The sequence below is a fragment of the Vitis riparia genome, chromosome 7 (assembly GCF_004353265.1).
Source record: "Vitis riparia cultivar Riparia Gloire de Montpellier isolate 1030 chromosome 7, EGFV_Vit.rip_1.0, whole genome shotgun sequence".
Lineage (NCBI taxonomy): Eukaryota > Viridiplantae > Streptophyta > Magnoliopsida > Vitales > Vitaceae > Vitis > Vitis riparia.
In genome coordinates, this window is record NC_048437.1 from 2,282,882 (window position 1) to 2,305,313 (window position 22,432).

General features: G+C 29.7%; 1 protein-coding gene across 1 annotated transcript in view; it reads left to right on the top strand.

Annotated features, from left to right (window-relative positions):
• Window positions 1-8,555: 8,555 nt before the first annotated feature.
• Window positions 8,556-22,432, top strand: part of LOC117918340 (beta-galactosidase 10) — a 30,668-nt gene continuing 16,791 nt past the window's right edge. Inside the window, exons 1-10 of the mRNA XM_034834911.1 lie at window positions 8,556-8,925; window positions 10,289-10,384; window positions 10,497-10,609; window positions 10,777-10,843; window positions 11,080-11,172; window positions 13,428-13,571; window positions 15,878-15,966; window positions 20,050-20,155; window positions 20,303-20,390; window positions 20,526-20,644. Coding sequence (XP_034690802.1) covers window positions 8,770-8,925; window positions 10,289-10,384; window positions 10,497-10,609; window positions 10,777-10,843; window positions 11,080-11,172; window positions 13,428-13,571; window positions 15,878-15,966; window positions 20,050-20,155; window positions 20,303-20,390; window positions 20,526-20,644 — 1,071 coding nt within the window. The 5' untranslated portion in view covers window positions 8,556-8,769. The remainder of the gene's footprint in view (window positions 8,926-10,288; window positions 10,385-10,496; window positions 10,610-10,776; window positions 10,844-11,079; window positions 11,173-13,427; window positions 13,572-15,877; window positions 15,967-20,049; window positions 20,156-20,302; window positions 20,391-20,525; window positions 20,645-22,432) is intronic.

Here is a 22,432-nt window from a genome sequence, read left to right on the forward strand (position 1 = left end):
GGTTTTTATTGTAGGGTTTTTCTATATTCTAACTCTATTTGGTTATAGATGGGTGGTTCTCCAAGCTTTCCTCCTTAAGAGAAAAAGGAAACCATCCAATTTGGATTTGGATAGTTCAAGAATAAGGAATAATAAGAAAACAATTATTTTAGCACCCTAGTTTAAAAGGTAACTAATAGATTTAGAAAATCTTATGATAGAGAGTTTATTTTAAGAATGGTAACCCAAATATTTTGAAAGTTTTAGTAATTTAATGAAAATATAAAATAGTTTGAAAATACTTTTCAAAATGGATTGCTTAATTTCTTTTAGGAAATAAACATTTTTTGAAGTTTTTCATAAATAATATTTTATCCATTAAGGAATTACTAAAGGTTGTGTTTTTGGTAGCATTTAATGGAGTGAATTATTATGAAAATTAGTTTTCATGTAAAAGAATATTTACTAAATATGAAATGTGCAGGAATAAGGAAAGTAATATTACAAGGAATTTTGAATATAAGAACTAAAGTTCCTCTATAGGAATAAGGTGCTCTCAAAGTTTCAAAATCTTATAAATCAGTGATTTCCTTATTACATTATATTTTCCAATTTGGTAAATAAATGTCTTTTGGAAATTTCATTAGAAATTATTTATCATTAAAGGTTATTACCAAGCAGATAATTAGTAATATGATGCAAATAAATTTCTTTAAAAATATTTCCTAGATAAAATATTTATTAATTAGAATTGTGTGAAGGATAATTTTTATGAAAATAAATTTTAAAATTTGAGAGTAGATATTTTATCAAAATTCATTTTTGGGTAAATACTTTCATGAGAATTTTAAATTTTTCATGTGGTCATTCTCCCATTGCACTAGGTTTCCAATTAAGAAATAAATATTTTTAGAAATTTTCAAAAAAAGTAATTTATTCATCAAGATAATTACTAATGGTTTAAAATTCTATTAATTAATTTAAAATATTAAGCAAAGGAGGGCTATAAGTAAGCCCATAGCCTCCAAGATCAAACTTATCTTGATTTTGAGTGAATCACCATCCTAAAGATGGGGTAGCTCAAGGAATCAAAGGATATGGACTATTCTTTATGAACGAGACTATATATTTTTGAAGTAGGAGTAATCAATCTTGAAGATGGAACTTTTCACTTTGTAACATAGACGTGGTTATACACTTAACTTAGACAGGAAGTAGAATCACTTGAAGTCGTCCCACTTGCATGGGCTAAGGGCTAAATTAAAAGGTATGTTTATCAATGCCTTACGATAACCTTTTAAGGTTTAAGGCAAGTTAATTAATTAGAGAGGGTTTCTACCTTAATAATAAGAATCATGACTTGACTGATGTAGCTTTGATCCCTTGGAAGATACAACTAAGAGAATTGTCCTTAATTCCATAAGGAAAATCCAAAACCAAATGACTTCCTTTGTTGCTTCAAAAGTAACAACAAATATCATTTAGAGTGTACACATACTTAGAGGTAGACATGCAAGTGTCTTCATCAGACTGAAAGTCTAATTCCTAATACCTAAGGTGTACCAACTCATCGCAAAAATTCACAAGCATATATTCTCTCGTTCTCCCAAGATGCTTGAGTATATGTTTGACATCTACCTAAAGCTCCAATTATGGATTAGACTAATATCTACTCATCATCCCTACAACAAAAACAAATATCCAATCTAGCATAGAGTACACATACATAAGGCTACCCATTTTAGAAGAATAGGATACCAATTTAATGTCATTTCTCTCCTTAGATGTTGAAGGATTGTAAGGATACCCAAATTTCTCCATTCCTTATCCCATAATCAGGCTTAGGTGCATGCAAAAATTCCTAGGTTTCTCTGAATCTTATGCACATAAGAAAAATAACATTTTTAGATAATAACAAGATTAATAATATATAATAAAAAACATTACCTTAGATTTGGATGTTCCCAAATCTAATCTACATGGAGAAAATGAAGATTGAAGTTGTCAGAGATCCTAAATACCTAAGATCTTTCGCATGATGACTCTTCCTTGATCTTAGCACATAATCAATGGGGAGGAAGAAAGGTGGAGATTAAGACTCTTTCTCTCTCTATGGTTAGTGGAAGTGCTGAGAATACTCGAATTTCTCTTCTGACCCTAGATCATGTAGGGTGCATGCATCTATCCTAAGCTTTTTCTAAACCTAATGCAATAGAAACAAACAACATTAAAAACCATTATTAATGTAGATTTAAAGTTAGAAAGCTCAAACATGTGATCTAGATGTTCCTAGATCAATTTCCATTTGATGAAAACTCTAAAGTTGCAGTGGTCATTTAAAATTTGTCTACCCAACGATCTTCCACCTGATCTCTCTCTGTAGAGGGTGACTAAAGTTTCTCTATTTAGAATATCAAAAAGTATGAGAGGAAAAATGAATCTTTAACCCCTTTTAAGAGTATCCACATGTTTATTGCATTATGTCATATTCCATAAGATGTTTAACTTTTGAAAATAATAAGTCAAACCAACCAAAGTTTGATAAGTGGCTTAACCCATTTTCTTAGGCCGACTTCACTTAAATATTTATCTTCCTGCAAATAATAAAAAATATAAATGAAGTTGAAATTATTTAAATTATTTAAAATTATCATTTCTATATTATATTTCCAAACTTGCTTGCTAACATTGTACTACTATCCATAAAAAGTAAAATAATAAATAAATAAATAAAAACCTTGGAGTGGGGAGATCTTTAAGTGAATTAATAAATAAATAAAAACCATTGTGGTGGGGAGAGTAAGATCAGCACATGCATGTCCAAAATCTAATGTTGGGAAGATTTTGAACATCAAGATAAGGTTCCCAACAACCAGAGTCTTGTCTCTCTTGCTGTACTAAGAAATGTGCATGGATCTAACCTCTACGCTCATCTCCAAAAAGCTTCTGTAATTTCAATCTTGTCGGTGCCAGTGGTCTTTGACAAACCTCCATTTACAATTTCGCTATAAGTTGGATTTCATACCCAAATATAATATAAGACACTAGAATATATAATAAATAAATAAATAATATCAAATTTAAAAAGAAAAAAAAAATCATTATAAAAGTAGTGGAATAAAAGTATAAAGCAGTAATACTATATATAAAATATAAAGCATATGTATAAAATAATTGGATTAATGTAAAATTAGGTGTATATGTAGGTATTTTTTCAATATAGTATTGAAAAAAAAATGTCATTTGCTACTATAATTTACCCCAATTTACAAACGTGACATAACTTTCTTTTCTTAGATTCTATTTAATTATTTTGACTTTGATTGATGTTACATAATAACAAGAATAGGCAATAGAAAAAAAAAAAAAACTAAATAAATATAATATATAAGAATATGTAGATTTACGTGAAAAACTTTAAACGAGAAAATTCACAAGGAGAATAAAATTCACTATATCAAAAGATTGATACAATAGGGGAAAGATGCGAACGGTTATAATAAAAATATAATCATCATGAACTTAAAATTACAGAATCGAGACTATTGGTTTGATCTCTTCACTACTATCATATATCATCTAAAAAATCTCATAATTATACTTTCACTACATATATTGCATCATGAGTTTTTTGGGCCGAACCAAATAAAATTTGGGTCATCAAATTCTAACAATTGAGATTTAATAATTTGGGTAACCTCTTAACTTATTCTTCTTGTGTGTCCATCTTTGTTTAAACCATTAATTTATAAACTTTACTCAAATATAAAATTCATTTCCTTATAATATACCATCTCTTTCAAAATGATTTTTGAAGGGTTAAAAAAAATTATTAATAAATTTTAAAAGAAAAAATTGAAAAAAAAAATCATTTTTTTAATATCTAAATCAGTATTATTTAAATTATAGATAACTTATGGAAAATCATCAATTAAAAGCACTTTGATAATTTGTATCCAAATATTAATGGTAATAATTTTAAGAAGCGTTTTTAACTTAAAAAGTGTTTTTTTTTTTTTTAAAAAAAAAAGATATTTGACGAAGTTTAAGAAACGCTTTTAAAATTTTGACAAATAGTTTGTAGTGTTGAAAAATCATTTGTAGTATTTTTTTTAGAAAAATACTTGATAAGTGATTAATAAACTAAAAAAATCGTTTGACAATAATTTTAAAAAGTGTTTTTAACTTAAAATGTATTTTTTTTTTAAATAAATGTTTAACAAATTTTAGGGAATGCTTTTAAAATTTTGTAAAATCATTTGTAGTGTTAAAAAATCACTTATGGTATTTAAAAAAAAAAAACAATTGTTAGGTGATTCTTCTAAAAATATTTTTCAATAAAACACTTTTATTAAAAACACTTCAATACTACTTTCACTAAAAACACTTTAAATAAAAATAATATCAAACACATTCTAAAAATTTGTTTGATAGTAATTTTATGAAGCACTTCTAGTCTTTTTAACATTTAAAATTTTTTATAATTTAAATATTATAAACATTTTTTAAAATCATTATAAACACATTCTATAGTTTACTAGACATAAATGAAATTAAGCCTTTATAATAATACCATAATAGACCAATCTTGGACGTGTATAGTGCTCCAATTAGAGCATTTGATTCATGGTAGGACTAAGATGGGGCTACTAATTGCATAATATGGGTTGACAACCATTGCCAGGCTTTATGTTATTGTATAGGGGACCCAACATTTAATAAATTGAACTGCCTCTACTATCCAACTCTCATAATTTCTCAATTTAAATGTACATATTTTCCCAACTGTCTTTTTTCTGAAAATGAAATTGTTGTCGTGGACTGAGGAATTTCTTTAAATATAAAAAAATTATAATTTTAAAATGATTTTAAAGGAGTGGAAATAAGAACAATTTTATTTTAAAATATTAGTAAAATGATTTAAAAAAATATATTTTTTAAAATATTTAAAATGTATTTACACGTGCATTACAAATATAAAAAAAATGTCATCAACATGTCATTTTTTTCATTGGCAAGGGGCTTGGATGCGGAAGTTCGTATTCTTGCAAACACAAAATTAAAGTTTTTTTTATCGTGTGATTTAAAAACAATTTTTTGTTTTTAAATATTTTTAACATTGTTTTATCATTGTTCTTTTAAAACATTTTTTAAAAACAAAAGTGAAATAGAGAATAAGTAACAATTGCTTTCATCAATTTTTAAAAACAAAAAGAAAAACCATAAAAAAACAAATAAATTTGAAAATGATAGATAAAAATAAATAAAGTTAATTGTTTAAGCTTATTTTATTTTTTTTAGTATATTCATTATTATGGAATTTAAAAATGGAAGGACAAAAATGATGAAAAATTAGTGATTCATATGATATCTCAAAATAGGAAAGAATTTGTAGTACCCCTTAGGTACTATAATGAATGTTCAAGGTTAATCCATGTATTTTAACATCTCATATAAGCCACTGGTTAATAAATACAAAAGAAATTTGCTAAGGGATCCGGAAGAGTCAATTGGTATTTAATAAAATTAAAAACTAGGTGTTAAAAAATTTAGTACTAAATTAATAGAACTTAAAAGTATTTGATAGTATTTTAAGTTTAACTACTAAATTTAATTTAGTAATTTGATAATCGATGAAATGTAATGACTATTTTTCGTTACAAAAATGTTTAGTATCAAACCTTAATTCAATATTCCCTTAACTTCAAAATCTTGATTATAAGAATACATGATTAAATAAATATTTTATTTGTAATTTTAATTTTAAAAACAATTAAGTAAAATGCTCATAAATTAACCATATAGGGTATATTTGAATCTCGAAAAATAGAAAAAAATTATGATCCTCTATTTGGATGGCAAGAAAAAAAAAACTATTATAATTTTTTTTATAAATATTTTTCTCAAAATAAAAGAAGTAAAGTTTGAGAAAGTGCATTTATTAATTATTTAATTTTATGATCCTATCATTTTTAAAATTAATTTAATTTCATTTTTTATTTTTATGGAATATATAATTATAATAATAATAAAAAATATTTTTCAATAAAATAAGTTGTAAAAAATTATAATATTTTAATTGTTTATAAACTATATTCATTTTAATATAATTTTAAAATAAAATAAAATATTCATAAAAAAGTTAAACGTGGCGAATATGGGAATTAATTTAAATAAACGAGGCGAGTTGGGGATTTGCCAGCCATTGCCATCCCTAATATTATTTTCTATTTCTTTATATTGAAAACCAAAACTGACCACAGTATCTCAAAATGAAGAAAATATCCCATATTTAGCATCCTTTCTTCATAACAAATTATGAATTCCATATGCAACTAAATATTGTTAGGCTTAAATACATGATGTCAAGGGCCACATATTGGGATTTTTTTATAAATTTATAGTAAATTAACAAAAAAATATTTGTAAAAAGTGGTAGTTCAAAACTATTGATAAAACCACATCACAACTTATCTTTAACATTTCTTGAACACTCGATTTCAATGCATCATAATAAAATCATATTTTCACACGATTTTAATATATTATTTTAAAGTTGTGTCTTAAATACACGATTTCATTGTATTATCATAAAATAATGGGTTCAAGACTAGATTTCATGATAATATTTTACATTGAAATCATGTCTTGAAGATTCAACTTCACTAAAATATATTAAAATCTTGTTTTCAAGTTATAATATCAATAAAATTCACTAAAATTATGTCTTTTAAATCACGACCTTAATTGATATTTGATAAACCAACTTAATAACTTAAAAGTGACGTAATAATAAGTTATTAAGTATGTTTAGTAAAATAACTTAATAGTAAGACTTAAAGTCAAAAATAACTTTAAGTAATAAATAAAAACAATTAACTTATTATTAAATTCGCATATTTTTAATTATTTATTTTGTTACTCTATAACTTTCATTGTTATTCAACCTTATTTGTCATAACTATAATTTATGAGGATAAATATGTCAATTTAATGATTTAAAATAAAATTTAAGTTAATTTTATCAAATAATCTTAATACGAAAAGTAAAAATTAAGTAATAAATTTTAATTAAATAATTTAAATATAATTTAATTTAAAAGTCAATATATTCTTACCTCTGAGTAAAATATAGTAAAATCAACGTGGTGACTCTAACGTTTTAATATTTTTTGAAGTATCATATTTTTCAAATATTTGGTAAATTTTTTTATATATATATTTTTTAAAAATTAAAATTTAATTATATTATATACAAATTTATTTGTCTCCATGAATGAAATAGATTTATTTTTTGTATTGTGGTGTTATATTGGTGAATAGAGTAGTAAAGGCAATTTTCCAAAGTTATATATGTTATGAGAATATTTCAGTATCTTGGACTTGGAGCCATTTTATAGATTGGTATTTGGAATGGGTGAAGCACTGACAGGCGATACGGCGGTGGCGGTAGCTCAGATATTCCCAACAAATAAAATAAAATAATACAGTGTAACAGCTGTTGTTTGTGGGACCCACCCATCGTTTACGATTGCACCGCTCTTCACGTGACACCACCAGGTTTCCGCGTTCTGGATTTTTTTCTCTTTTATAAATAATTGAAACCGACATTATTTTCTATTTTTAAATTATAAATAAACTTTTTTTTTTTTTTTATAACCATGATGTCCGAATGAGTTTACGCTGGTCTCGACTAATCCAAACCTAAGTCCAGACCAACTGAGCTACCTTTATAAATAAACTATTTTAAAAAAATACTTTCATTAATGTAAATAAATAAAAATTATCTTTCATGTATTAAAAGTAAATAATTTAATGATTAAAAATAGTTTTTTTTTTCTTTCATATTAAAATGTTTTTTCAAGTTTAATTTTTTTTTAACCGTTCATAAATAAGAAGTTTAATTTTTTTTAAATCCTTTTCTTTTTTCATTTTAATAATTTGACTTTTATATATAAGTTATATAAAATGTTACAAATTAATCTATTACTATTTATTAAGAATTTATCAAGGTTTTGAATTAATTAAAATTTATTAAAATTGGCTGAGTTTGAGTGTAGTATGTACACATAAATTTTTTTAAATAAAGAAATTGACGGACAAAAAATTATAAATTTGTAGTTTGAAGATGTTTTTCCAAATTACGGTTTTTATTTTTATTTTTATTTTTTTATTATTATTTTTTAATTTTTTACATTTTTTTTTGAAAATATGTTTAGTTAAAAACATGAAACTATTTTTAAAAATTGAAATTAGAAGGCTTGTTTAATACTAATTTTTTTTATGGAAATAATAAAAATAATTAAAATTTATTTATTGATTTATTTATTAGTTATTTTAATTAAAAAAAATGGTATCTTTACCATTAAAGATAGGATTTGACCAATTTGTTTTTACTTTTCTAATAGAATTTTGAAAACACAAAATTTATCTAAAAAAAATAAAACAAGAGATAAATATACAAACACATTTCATAAATTATTTTCTATTTTTTTTGAAAATATTATTTTAACATCATCCAAACAGACCCCATACTGGTTAAGCTTTTAACGTCACTGTTTCAGGCCAAGGCACATGGGAGGTGTTCAGTTGTCTCTCATCCACTCTCAAACCTCACCCATTGTTCCCTGACTAAACCCCAGAGATCTAGCTGTGGCCTGTACATCATACCCGACTCATCTCTCAACATCCTCTCCCCTGTTATCTCTCTCTCCTCTCTGCTCTCCATAAATGTCAGTGACCTTACTTCACTACTAAGCCTCTCTCACTCTCACTACTGCCCTCGGCAGAATGCCGCATCTCAAGCTATTCTTCTTACTCCTATCAATCTTCTTCACATCATCTCTAGCAGCCAATGTCACCTACGATCGGCGCTCTCTCATCATCGGCGGCCAGAGGAAGCTCCTCATATCTGCCTCCATTCATTATCCTCGTAGTGTTCCTGGGGTCAGTTTCCTAACTTCGGATCTTGCTGTTTTTTTTTATGGATATTCTTGTGTTTTCTTCAGTACTCTAACATGGGTTTTGATTTCTTGTATTACTTGGTTCCAAAAATAAAAATTGTGTTTTGGGAATGGCAGCATAATAGTGCCTATTGATTATTTTATGCCATTTGGCTCTGTAGCCAAATGTGGGCATTTGTTTGTTTTTCGATTACCAGCAGTATTTGCTTCCAAAAGCGAGAAATATATAGTAGTACCTAATTATTTGTTCTCTGCCATTTTTTCTCTGTAACCAAACGTAGTATTTGTTTTTATTTTATATTATATATATAGCAATATTTACTTCAAAGAAAGAAATGTATTTTGGAACTGATAGCATAATACTGCCTATTGTTTGTTGTTTTCTGTCTTTTCTCTGAGTACCACATGTGGGTGTGTATTTGATTTTCTCTTGATTTCTATAATGTATACTCCGAATTAGTAGTATTTGCTTCCAAAAAGAAGAAAAGTATTTTGGAAATGACAGGCATACCAATGCCTAATTTTCTTGCCGTTCTTTCAGATGGGAATTATTTCAATTTTTTTAAACAACCAAACATGGGTACTTGCATGTGTCTTTATTTCAAGAATCCCCATTTCTGAATAGTAATATTTGCTTCCTAGCAAGACATATTTTGGAATGATAGCAATGGTAACAATGCCTAATGGTTTGTTTTTCTCTGTTTCTTTGATTTTATAACAATGCTCTTTTTGTTTCTTTGATTTTTAATAATGCTCATTTTGGATATTTCAATGGGGATTCATCCATTTTCTCGGTAACCAAATCTGGTGGTATTTGTTTGTCTCTTAATTTATGTGATACATTTTGGAATAACAATATTTGCTTCCTAATATGAGAAAATTATTTTCAAAATGGTAGTCATAACAATGCCTAATTGTTTGTTTCCTGTTAATTTTGTAGAGCTACCAATTGTAAGTAAGTGTTTGCTGCTTTGATTTTTCTAAAATGCATATATATGATTATAAATGCATTGTATTGCCCACCTTTTAGAGGAAGTCTTAAGGTGAATATTGCATTTTGTGTTTTCTCAGCAACTAAACGTTCCTGTTTCTTTTTATTTATTATTTTTTGTTTTAATTTCTGTTGTGCTCATTTTGGATCAGAAATGTACTAACAGGGTTTGGCATTTTGGAGGAAAATTTTAGGATTATTTTATTTTCAAAGCAAGAAAAGGATTTATGACTTGATTCCCACATGGGCCGAATCATTGTTTGATTGTTCTCTCTGAGTTTGTCATTTGTGAATAACATTTGCAGTTTTTGTTCATGATTGTTGTTTTCTCTTTTATACATATGAAATGTGGTAGATGTGGCCGGGACTGGTTAAAACAGCCAAGGAAGGAGGGATCGATGTGATTGAAACATATGTGTTCTGGAATGGCCATGAACTTTCTCCAGACAATGTGAGTGAGAGTAAATGTATTTAGTGATGCTTAAGCTTGATGTTCCTCTGTTTCAATATTTGATGATTAAATTGATTTGAATTATTTTCCCTTGTAATTTGAAAACTTTTAGTATTACTTTGGGGGACGGTACGATCTTCTCAAGTTTGTGAAGATTGTTCAGCAGGCTAGGATGTATTTGATTCTCCGTGTTGGTCCATTTGTTGCAGCAGAATGGAATTTCGGGTGTGTAGACAACATCTACATATTTTATTTTTTATATTTAGAATAATGGAGGTTCACCCTCATTTCTATTATTGTTTTAATGGATATAACTCTTGTGAAACTCTTTGAATTTTAACCGGTTGTTTCCTGGGGAAGGAAAAAGATTAAAATGTTGTTCTATGATACAGTGGGGTTCCTGTTTGGTTGCATTATGTGCCTGGAACTGTCTTCCGGACCAATAGCGAACCCTTCAAGGTATGTAAACGGGAACGTTGATGTCTGGTTTTTGGTAGATTCATAAATGTGGTTCCAAGAACCTTACCTTTTAATATGTTTAGATAAGGGTGCTTCTGTTTCGAAATGAAGTGTGGCTTTTTCTAATTGATTTTGCTGCTTGAACCTTACCTTTTAATATCTTTAGATAAGGGTGTTTCTGTTTTGAAATGAAGTGTGGCTTTTTCTAATTGATTTTGCTGCTTGTTGTGATTTAGTATCACATGCAGAAGTTCATGACGCTCATAGTGAACATAATGAAGAAAGAGAAGCTTTTTGCATCTCAAGGGGGCCCCATAATCCTGGCACAGGCAAGTATAACTCTTAATATGAAAATGGTTTGGTGGAAAATGTGTGGCTGATCTTCTTCTCTGGAAAACTAAGTAGATCTATTAACAAAATTGGAGGAAATTGTCAACTTCTTTTACAAGTTTTCACATTGACATCAAGACATCTAATTATATGTAGATGATTCTGGGGCTTTTGATCTTGAAACTTTAATTACCACAATTCTGCACACCTCAGTAGGAAAAATTATATTGAGAAAATTGGTTGTAGAAAACTTACATGAGTACCATGTTTTCAGCAAAGAAAACTATACTTCATTGAAAACAAATTCTATGATTTTCCAAAATGCAGAAAAGTGCCTTCTTATATTTACTTGCTTATTTTTCCTTGGAAGCTGCTTGCTCTGTCAGACTTTTGCCAGTCACAACATTAGTTTGTGGTGCTTGTAGAGTGATATGGGAAAGCCATGCATATAGGACCCATATATCAACTATTCATTGATGACGAATAGTTGAGATTAGATAGGGATATATACAAAGTTGGTAGCATATTCAAGGAAACTATATATTCCATCTAGGCATAATTCTATCACTACAACTTAGGATTGAGTATGTACAAGGAAAGATGCAAAATCATAGAGAATGAGATTTCCTATGGCAGAATTTCAACAATGTTTCTTAGACTAGTACCTTTTCTTTAGAATAATTTTTTGTTAGTAAAAGTGAGGATGGTGGATGGGACTTAGGACTATGTTCCCCTTAAAATTGTAAGTACAAGGATGAAAAAAAGATGCACTTCCAAGGTGTTTTAAGTGTATCCTTTGTCAATCAGTTAGTAAGAAGATCCTTGAATATAGGAATCAAAATTTGGAAGAAGAAAGTTCTGAATTGGATAAAGGATGTGGAATTTTAATGCACAAGTTAAAGTAGAAGGAAGGATAAAATTAGAAATTGGCACATGCAAGAAATCTTATGAGGTGACCAAATAAGGAGGTATTGTGGTAGATATTCCAGACAATGCTTGGGGAAATTTGAATTAATGTGTATTGAAGGTGCTTTTTGGTATAGCAACAATGAATTGATTTGTTTATAACAATTCTAGAACCTCAATGAGGCTCAGTGGTGCAAACTCTTTTTTTATTGTTGGGTGCTTGTCGGGCATTACTAAGAGGGTTAGGCTAGAGTCATTATGCCTAGGGTTATGATGCTGCTAAATAACCCAAAAAATGGTGGCTAGTGATGAGGAAGCTAAGAAGTTGTAAGAGAAAATAGTAACATTTTGCATAGCCTGTCCTTCCCTGCTTTCCCATGAACAGTGATGAATGGCTCCTGATTGGTGTTAGTTGAAGTGGAATTCATGACAATCTAGAATAACTTGAGTAAATTAAACCACATATACCTGTATTAGCCCACCTTTTCTGTGCATATATGGACCAATGAATCAATAGAATATTTTTGTTAAAGAATGTATCCTATTCTTCCCGTTTTTCCCCTCTTTTTTTCTACAAATTTCAAAATATCCTAATTTCATAAACATGCAGCAAACTAGTTAGCATAGTGATTATCTGGCTAAATGTTGAAAATGTTGTGATCATATTTCATTTTGTTCCTGACTTCAAAGTTTACCCTTTTAGCATAAGAATAATTTTGAGAATGTAAGAACTCCTGTCCTGTTCCATGAAAGCAACCTATTAGAGCGATACAACCTGTTTGTAACAGGTTCAACACTTTATTCTCTCTAAGGGAAGAATGCTTTTTACCATTATTTGATGTTTCACATCGGAAGACTTGAGTTTGGCTGCTGTTAAATCCTGATAACTTACTTGTCCACCATATTGTGCAGCTTGAACTGTTTTTCAATCACTCTCATCATTATTATTGTTATTTATATAATTCAATTTGGTTTACTATTTTGTATAATTATGTCATATATATGCTATGTACTTGTGTAGGGATATGATTGTTTGAAAGTGAACTTTTATCTTGGTGTTTGAAACTTGGAGGCATCTATGACAATGATCTTAGTGGAAAACAATTATGAGCTTCATTTTAGGCGTCTAAAATATTACAGTTTTTTTCTTTTGTTTTATTTATTTATTTATTATTGGTTTTTTTTGCTTTTTGTTTTTACTGTTTTGACTTATGTTAGTTTGGTCTTTGAACACTAGTCAATCTCAGTACATTCTAGTTCCTTTCCATCACTGTGCTTCCTTCATATTACTCTGTGACCATATACTATGGTGTTGAGATTCCAATAAGCAATTTTCTCTTCCTTGCAGGTAGAAAATGAATATGGAGACACTGAAAGAATTTATGGAGATGGAGGAAAGCCATATGCCATGTGGGCTGCCAACATGGCTCTTTCTCAGAACATAGGTGTACCTTGGATAATGTGCCAGCAGTATGATGCTCCTGATCCTGTGGTGAGAGTTTTATGCTTTCAACAACCACTTAGGTTTTGTCAACTTAAATGACAGATTATTTAGTATCTGAAGTAAAGCTCCTATGTTGATATATAGAGTATATTCAGTGGAATAAATGCAAATGTACTTAAAGGACTGCAGGTTCTGAGTATGACAAACAATGGGTAAATGGGTTGTGCATGTGCATGGGTAACTGATAGATCTTATTACAATATTCATCATATTCTATATATAGTCTCTAATAATTTCTATAATACCCATATAGGCTTAAACATGGTAGCAACCATGGAAGTTCAACTTATTACGTACCCAGTGAGGAGTAAATATTCTTAAAAAGGGTGTTCTCCTTTGGCTTCCTGAATAAGTGGCAATCCAAAATCATGATTGAATGGAATTCACATAAGTCTTTGGTCTAGAAAACCATTGATACGTTGAGCTCAAATTCTATCCTATGTACTAACATAGCCCCTTAATTGTCTAGCACAGTTCCACAAATGTCTACAAATAATAGCTGCAAAAGCACAGTTCCACAAATGTCTACCTATCTTTTCCTATCAAAGCCCTCCAAAGATAGTCATAAAGTTAAGTATCTTTTGAAGCTGCCAAATGCATCCATCCTAATTGAAGAAAACAACCTTTCTTAAATCTTAAAGGAAGTTTAGCAGTGAAATGAATAGATTGGCATAGACCTATCAACTTTAAAGGAAGTAGCAAAAAATGTTAGTTAAATGCTGACACGAAGGGAATCTAGGCTATGAATTATGAGAGGTTGGAGTAAGTTGTGGTGTGCCTAGGTTTAAGAAAGAAGGCTTGTATGGTATAACTTAGGGCTACAAATTGGATTAGAAAATTGATGCGAATGAATATCCAACTAAAATCTACTCAAGAAAGGAATGAAAGAAAATAAAGAAATCTTAAATTATTCTATCAAGACTATTTAGGTAATTTTTTGAAAAAAAAAAAAGAGTATTTAGGTAATTCTAGAAATTAGATTCTTTCTTATTATAATTATTTAGGAGTTTTAAAATTCTCCTTAAAAGAAGTTTCTAAATTAATCTTTTTTCTTATAGTTTGTATTTGATTCTTTAGAATTTAGAAGTCTTCTTTATTTTTTTATTTGAAACAAAAAATGTATTTATTATGGTTAAAAAGAAATATGAGAAAAAATGTATTTAAATTTATTTTCTTTTAATCTTTTGGAAAATATTTAATAGTTTTAGGAAAGGAATTAAAATGTTAATATATTACTACATAGGTGATAGGTTATGTTTACATTTCTTTCAATTTTTATGGATTTCTGAAGTTTATAAATAAGGTTAATTGATGTAAAATGAGATGAATGATTTATTATTATTATTATTATTATTATTATTATTATGCTTGACTCCATTATTTTTCTTCTATGTGAGACTCCTAGAAGGCCTTAATGAGGCTCTAAAGGTTTCCTGTAGTTTTTCTTTATTTCTTATTTTCTTATATTTTCCCTGATTGACATACATTTTATTTCTTGCTCCACCTATAAAAAAAAAAAATTTATTTCTTGCTCCTCTTCTTAAATCCTAAAAGATCGAATCCCTGACCCACCTATGTGATGGTGGACAATCATCTTAGGGTTGTCTTACATCATCAACAACAATTGTAGAGCTATTAAGTTATGGTAGTAGCTATTTGAAGGGAAGTGGTTATTGATAGTGAAAGTTTAAAGAATGTGTTTGTAGTTGCAAAAACCAAAAGGAAAAAAAGAAAGAAAATAGAAAGGAAAAAGTAACAAATTAGAAGAAGAAAGAAAAAACTTCTAGAATCACTCTAGCTGTCTTCCAGGATCATTTCTTTTTATATCATCTCTCCATCCACTATTCCACTGTTATGTTAAGTCTTCTCTCTCTCCCTCTTTTTTTCCCACTTACTCTCTCACAGTATGTGTGTAACATGTGATAAGTAGCAGCAGTTAAATTACAGTTTGCTTCTTATTTGAGTTAAGAATCAGTTGGAAAACAAAACAATAACAAATTGTTAAAGAGCTGTTTTTAGCTCTTTATTCTGTGTAAGATACAATTTTCACTTTTCATGTAAGGAGAGAGCTTTTTTTTTTGTTTTGTTTTAGCTTACGTTTTAACACATATTGTATACATTGTGTGTATTGGGTGCATCCTTTCTTAGGTGCTATTAATATATTTTCTAATATTCCCTTTAAAAAAGAAATCTTTCCTTTCTCTTTCTCCTTCTTGTTCTCTTTTGATTGGTAAGGATTGCTGAAAATTTTGACTTTCAACTCAAATCACAACCTTGAATTTTTTTCTTTGCAGATCAACACTTGTAACTCATTCTATTGTGACCAATTCACACCAAATTCTCCAAACAAGCCTAAAATGTGGACTGAAAATTGGCCTGGATGGTATTGTTATAGTTAACTTTCAATCTTTAAATTATTGTAATCTTTATGAATTTGCATTTGAATATTACATGGTAGACATCTATTCGATACTTCTTTTTTGTTTGGTATAAGGTTGGGGTTAAAATGCTTCTATATGTTGCTTAATACCACATTCACATGAAAAGAAAGTCAAAGCATTAGGCCAAAAAGGAAAAAGATAATGAAAAATTTATGATATAAATTTAATAATCTAGTTATCTATATAAGAAAACGATTCATGTTGAGTACCCATGCAAATTTAGTGTTGGTAAAGAATAAATGTCATATACTATTTTGTATGCACACAATTTTTTAGTTTTTTATAAAAAATTTAATTGAAGAAACAGCAAAATAAAAGGAAGGATGAGCTATTCCTAAAACTAATTAAAAGAAAAATGATGTAAAAAATGAAAAGCAAAATAGCCAACTAGGAACCTAATAGAGCATCCTAGAGACCACATCAACAAAGATATCTTAGGGAGTAATAATATTATTTCCTAGGAAGCTTTCTACCCATAGAGGCTATGCAATTAGCCAAATGGTTAGTTGTCAAATTATTGGATCTTGGAATCTAGGTGAAAAAAACTCCATTCTCTCATTTATAATCTTGCAAATTGTCTAGTCCAAACTCCATGGCCATATCTTTCTCCTAGAAACCTAAGAAAGCAGAATAGCCAAACCTCCTTTTGACAGTCCTTGTCCCTATAGATGTTCCCTTTATCAATCCTTCTAATAGAGCTAAAATCTCATTTTCAATGGCTAGTCTAGTCTTATAATAGTTGGCTAAGGAAAGCTTTTATGACATTGATTAACTTATCCTTAAAGACACCTCTAATTCCCATATTGTTTGTGGTTATCTAATGAAAAAAGGTGTCCTTATTTGATAAAAAAAAAAAGAAAAAAAGGATAAGGGGTAGTTAAGCTATCAGTTGACCTAAAAGTTTAAATTATTAGCTAATAAGCTAAGAATGTATATCAAGCTCATTTGAGTTTTGCCTTAATACCATATTGGGCTTTAACCCTAATACTTAGCTTCATAGGTTGCCTTCTTTACGCTAACATGTGAATTCAATAAATTAGGGGAAATAAACATGTGTTGTAAGGTCCAAACTCATGACCTCCCATTAAACAAGTCTCTAATATCATGTTAAGTTATAAATAGACCTAGAAGCTTAAAAACTTAAGCTTCTAGCTAATTGCTTCATAGTGTGTAACAAGCTTATTTAGACTTTAGCCCTTATAGGGTTACTATTTTGCTCTAACTCATTCTCTTTCCTTATAATCTCACACACTTTCCTCAAATCTAAGATTGTATTCATGAGGGTGTACGCAAATGTCTTCATAACAATTTCTAAAAGAAGTGAGGTAGTGAATTAAATCCCAAGAATATGTAGATCTCACTTATCCTTCAAGATCCCTTCATTTCTCCTCGATCATAAAACTAGAAGATATTAAGGAACCCATTTTGCTTGTGCCAAACCTTGTAAAGCCTATAACCATTAATTGGGGTATGAGAACTCAAATCTTGACATTCTAGTCCCAGAAGATCTAGGACATGCTTCCTCTATTGTTAGATTTATCAATTCCAAGAAAGTACTTTAGGATATCACCTAAATGCTTCAACTTAAACTCCTTAGCCATATGAAACTTAGATGTAGCATCACCTCCACATTACTACTAATGATAACTATATCATCCACATAAACTGTAAAGCAATGACTATGTCCTTTGCATGCTTAATGAAGAGAGTATGATCAATCTGGCTCTATAGAGAACTATAGTTTTGCATTACTTGGGTGAAAATTTCAAATTGCGTTCTTGGAGATTGCTTTAGGCTATGCAAGGAAGTCTTAGGTTTACATGCTTCACCTTTAGTAGAGGAGATGCAAATCCTAGGAAGACATCTACATAGACTTCTTTTCAAAGACGCATGGAGAAGCCTTCGATATGTTTACTAGCAATAAGAAAACATAATATTATAAATACATACGTATATATTTACTATAATGCATTGACATATAAAAAAACTTTTAATAGTAATGTTTTTAAAATAATCCTCATTTCAATGTTACATTTTTAAAAGATTAGAGATTTTATCTTGCAAAAGTTGAGAGAATACTTTTTATCTTGAAAAAATTTAGAGAGATTTAGAATTAGTCATGTAAAATATTAGACTTATGCAATTTGGATTAAAAATATTTATATTTTATTGATTAAAAATAATGATTAAGAAGATATTCTTAAACCCTATTTGGGAGAGCTTTTCAAATGCTAAAAGTAGGATTTTAAGCTCAAATACAATTTTTAGCAGTGTTTCCATAGAACTTTCAACCATAGGCTACACACTTCCAAACATGATTTATTTGTGTTTCGAATAACCAAGGAAACCCATGCTTTTCTTCAAATTGATTTGAAAAGTAAATTTTTACTTAGTTAAAATTCTTAAAAATGTCATAATTATTCTTATTCATAAAAAACATTTTTAAAAATATAGTTTTTAAACTACAATTCAATCGTATTGGGGTAGTGATTACTTTTACTTCTATGTCTTTTACCATTAAACACTATCCCAAATAAGGTTTTAATCTTCTTTACAACCTTTGAATTTGATAAATAGTTATTAATATTTATATAAATCAAATAAAATCAAATGAATAATTACAAAACTATTTTTAAGTAATTTATCTTTATGTGCTAGAGTGCGACTAATTAAATGTATAAATGCCCCTAATTTGTAAAAAAAAAGAAAAAAAAAAAAAACTAACCAGTTTATATAACTGTTCTTCATTTACTACCCAAGAAATTAAAGTATGTATTTAGTGCATGAATTTACACTATTTAATATATGGAAACTCTTATTTAAAAATTTGATTATTTCATATGTCATTATATCATGGAAATCCCATCTCCATCTAGGGGCTTCAAGGATACCCATTCTCCATTTTGAAAGAATGAATTTCCTTGAAATTAGGTGGCACCCACATGTTTCCTGATTCCATTTCCAAAAATAAACATTAGAATATAAAAAAGGGGAATGACTTCCTTTCATTTCATTCCTCAGGAATAGGTTAAACGTGCCTTGAGGGTAATGGTTTCTTGATAATCAATGAGGTAAGCCCTTAGTCACTAGTTTGGTCTTGAGGCTTTTTGTGGGATTCATCACTTTGTGTTTCATAGTAGGACACCCTTTCAAATCCAACTGTCTTCTTCACTTGTTGCCTCTTGCATCCTCCCTTGCCCAATGGATCTTTCCTACTTTTCAAGTTCTTGCCAAATGTGAGGTACCAACTAAGGTGAAAGAGACATTTGTTCTCTTGTAATCTATCCTGAATATAATATTTGAACTAGAAGACATGCTTTAATGCTATAGGATCAAGTTCTACATTGACCATTGTAAACCAAAAAAAAAAAGAAAAAAAAAAAAACTAACAAAAAACACTGTTGGGGTATTTGAAACAAATGGGAAAAACATAGAGGACTCTCTTGGGGCCATAAGATTCAATTCCCATGAAGGCATTCAATTGAGAAGGTAAGCTACTATAAGAACTGCATCACCCCAACATGTCTCCAAAAACCTGAATAGAGAACATCAATGTCTTAGTAATGTCTACCTAATGATGGTTTTGTTCCTCTTACCATCATTCATTTGATTGATAGATAATTCCATGTTCAATAAAATACAAAAAATCTGCCATATGTCAATTCTCCACCGCTATAAGGCCTAAGCACTTTTTGGCATTATGAATTTAATCGTGGTTCTTGTGATCTTGTCCACATCCAACAAAGTCTTGCATCTTAAGGATTATATATATATATATATATATATATACACATCAACTTTCATACTGTTTTGTGGATTTTATTTTCGAACCAAAGTTGTTTATTTTCCTTCTTTATCCTATATTTTTTTTTCTCTCTATTTGTGCACAAAAGGCTATTGAATACATCCAATGAATATGAGCCTGTTATGTTATTTCCTTTTTGGCCTCATATAGTAAAAACAAGCTTAGCTGGTTATGCTATCTCCTTTTTAGCCGCATAAAGTTACCACTTCATCTTTTTCAGGTTTAAAACATTTGGGGCACCGGATCCTCACCGACCACATGAAGATATTGCTTTTTCTGTTGCTCGTTTTTTCCAGAAAGGTGGAAGTCTACAGAATTACTACATGGTATTTAAAATAATTTTTATTTACTAACCAGTCACACTTTTCACTTTACCTTATTGTTCACTCCTCGTGCTATTCAAATATAATTTGTAGGATCCTTTTATCAACTGATGTGCATAGCCTTATTTTACATTTTTCGTTTTGGTTTAGTATCATGGTGGTACAAATTTTGGTCGCACATCAGGTGGACCATTCATCACAACTAGTTACGATTATAATGCACCAATTGATGAATATGGTGAGCTATCTACAGTTCTTGCTCTAAGTATTAACTCCTCGTGTTAAAAATCAGTACAAGAAAAAACATTATTACATCAAACCACATTTTAGCACTCCCATTCTAATACTTAATTATTTCTCCATTGCCTTTCAGGTTTAGCCAGGCTTCCAAAATGGGGACATCTTAAGGAGCTTCATAGAGCTATAAAGTCATGTGAGCATGTATTGCTCTATGGTGAGCCAATTAATTTGTCACTAGGTCCTTCACAAGAGGTGATTCCTTTCTCCTTTTAACCTTTGAGCTTCCTTAGTATGTCACTATTTTTTAGTTTTTTTTGCTAGTTATAGTTATTAATCCCATATATTATTTAATAGTTTCTTGTGATTTCAAGTTGATAAATTTATCTTCTTCTTTCTTTTGAGTAAAAGAGTAAAATTAATTTCAAACAAAATGTGAATTACAATGTCAATAATACATAATTTCCTTCGCATCCTCACGACTAGCAAGAGTTTCAATTTATGTACATTCACTATATAGTAACCAAGATAAACAATATTGAAGGAAGAAGTTTTGGGTTACCTATTGAGATGCCCAAAAACTTTGATTGATTGTTCACAATTGATCGATTATATTGCTTTTGTCAATGTAACTTCGATAGTCTTCCTTTGGAGCTTTATATCTTGTAGATTCAAATTAACTGCTTGTCCAATTGCCTCATAAGGATAACTTATTTCTTTTTCTATAAAAAACATATCAAATTAGCAACATTAATTTGCTACCTCAAAACGTAGTCAAAAGTATAAAGAACACTTTTTGACTTAATATAATTTTAATAAGCCCTGAAGATCTCACATAGTAAGGATGCATGATTAATCACTCACTTTCCTTATTAGTCATATTCAAACACATATAGTATGAAATACTTGCTACGGTAGTTTCTTTTTACTTGGAAAGTGTATGTCAAGCTACCATGGACCTTAACCAAAAGCTTCACACTAGTAATTTGCTTGAGTTTCACATCTATAGCTCTTCGTGAACTTTTTATGCTAGAACTCAAGTTCGATTTAAAGAGGCAAATGTCATTGTGGACAATCACATTCAATTAAGATGTCATTTGTTATAGGCCTCATCTTGATACTTAATCAAGGCGACATTCTTCATCTTTGTATACTTATCATTCATTTATCGTTATTATTATACGATGTATCATCTCAACTTATAAACACATTGACCGGGGTGCTTATTCATGTGAGAGAGCCAACCTCTGCTTAATGACGTGCCTTTGAGTGTATATTTGTGTAAGTACCAATTTAGCAATTTTATACTCAATGATATGAATAATAAATACTTGACTCATTTTGTCATGTAGAGTATGTTACATCTAATCAATAATGATCCCATGACATATGATCGACATAGTCCTAATTGAGTGAGAGGGGGTTATCTTACGGGCTGCTGGGTTAGGGGAAGGGAAGGAGCAGGAATTCAAGTCTCACACCTGCTGTTCGCTGATGACACACTGGTCTTCTGCGAGGATTCCCAAGAGCAAATGGCTTTTTTAAGTTGGTTGCTTTTGTGGTTTGAAGCCACTTCCGGATTGCGCATTAATCTGAATAAAAGTGAAATTTTGCCGGTGGGTAGAGTGGAGAACGCGGATTTACTAGCGGCTGAACTGGGCTGCAAGGTGGGATCTCTCCCTTCTACCTATTTGGGGCTCCCTTTGGGTGCTCCGCATAAGTCGGTGACGGTTTGGGACGGAATGGAAGAGAGGATGCGCAAGAGACTTGCCTTATGGAAGAGGCAATTCATTTCCAAGGGTGGAAGAATCACTCTCATTCGGAGCACTTTGGCGAGTATGCCAACCTACCTCATGTCCTTAATGCGTATACCAAGAGTGGTTAAATTAAGACTTGAGAAGATTCAAAGGGATTTCCTTTGGGGAGGGGGAGCGATGGAGAAGAAGATCCACCTAATAAAATGGGGTATTGTTTGTTCTCATAAGAAGAAGGGTGGGTTGGGGATCAGAGACCTCTCTACCCTTAATAGGGCCCTCCTATGCA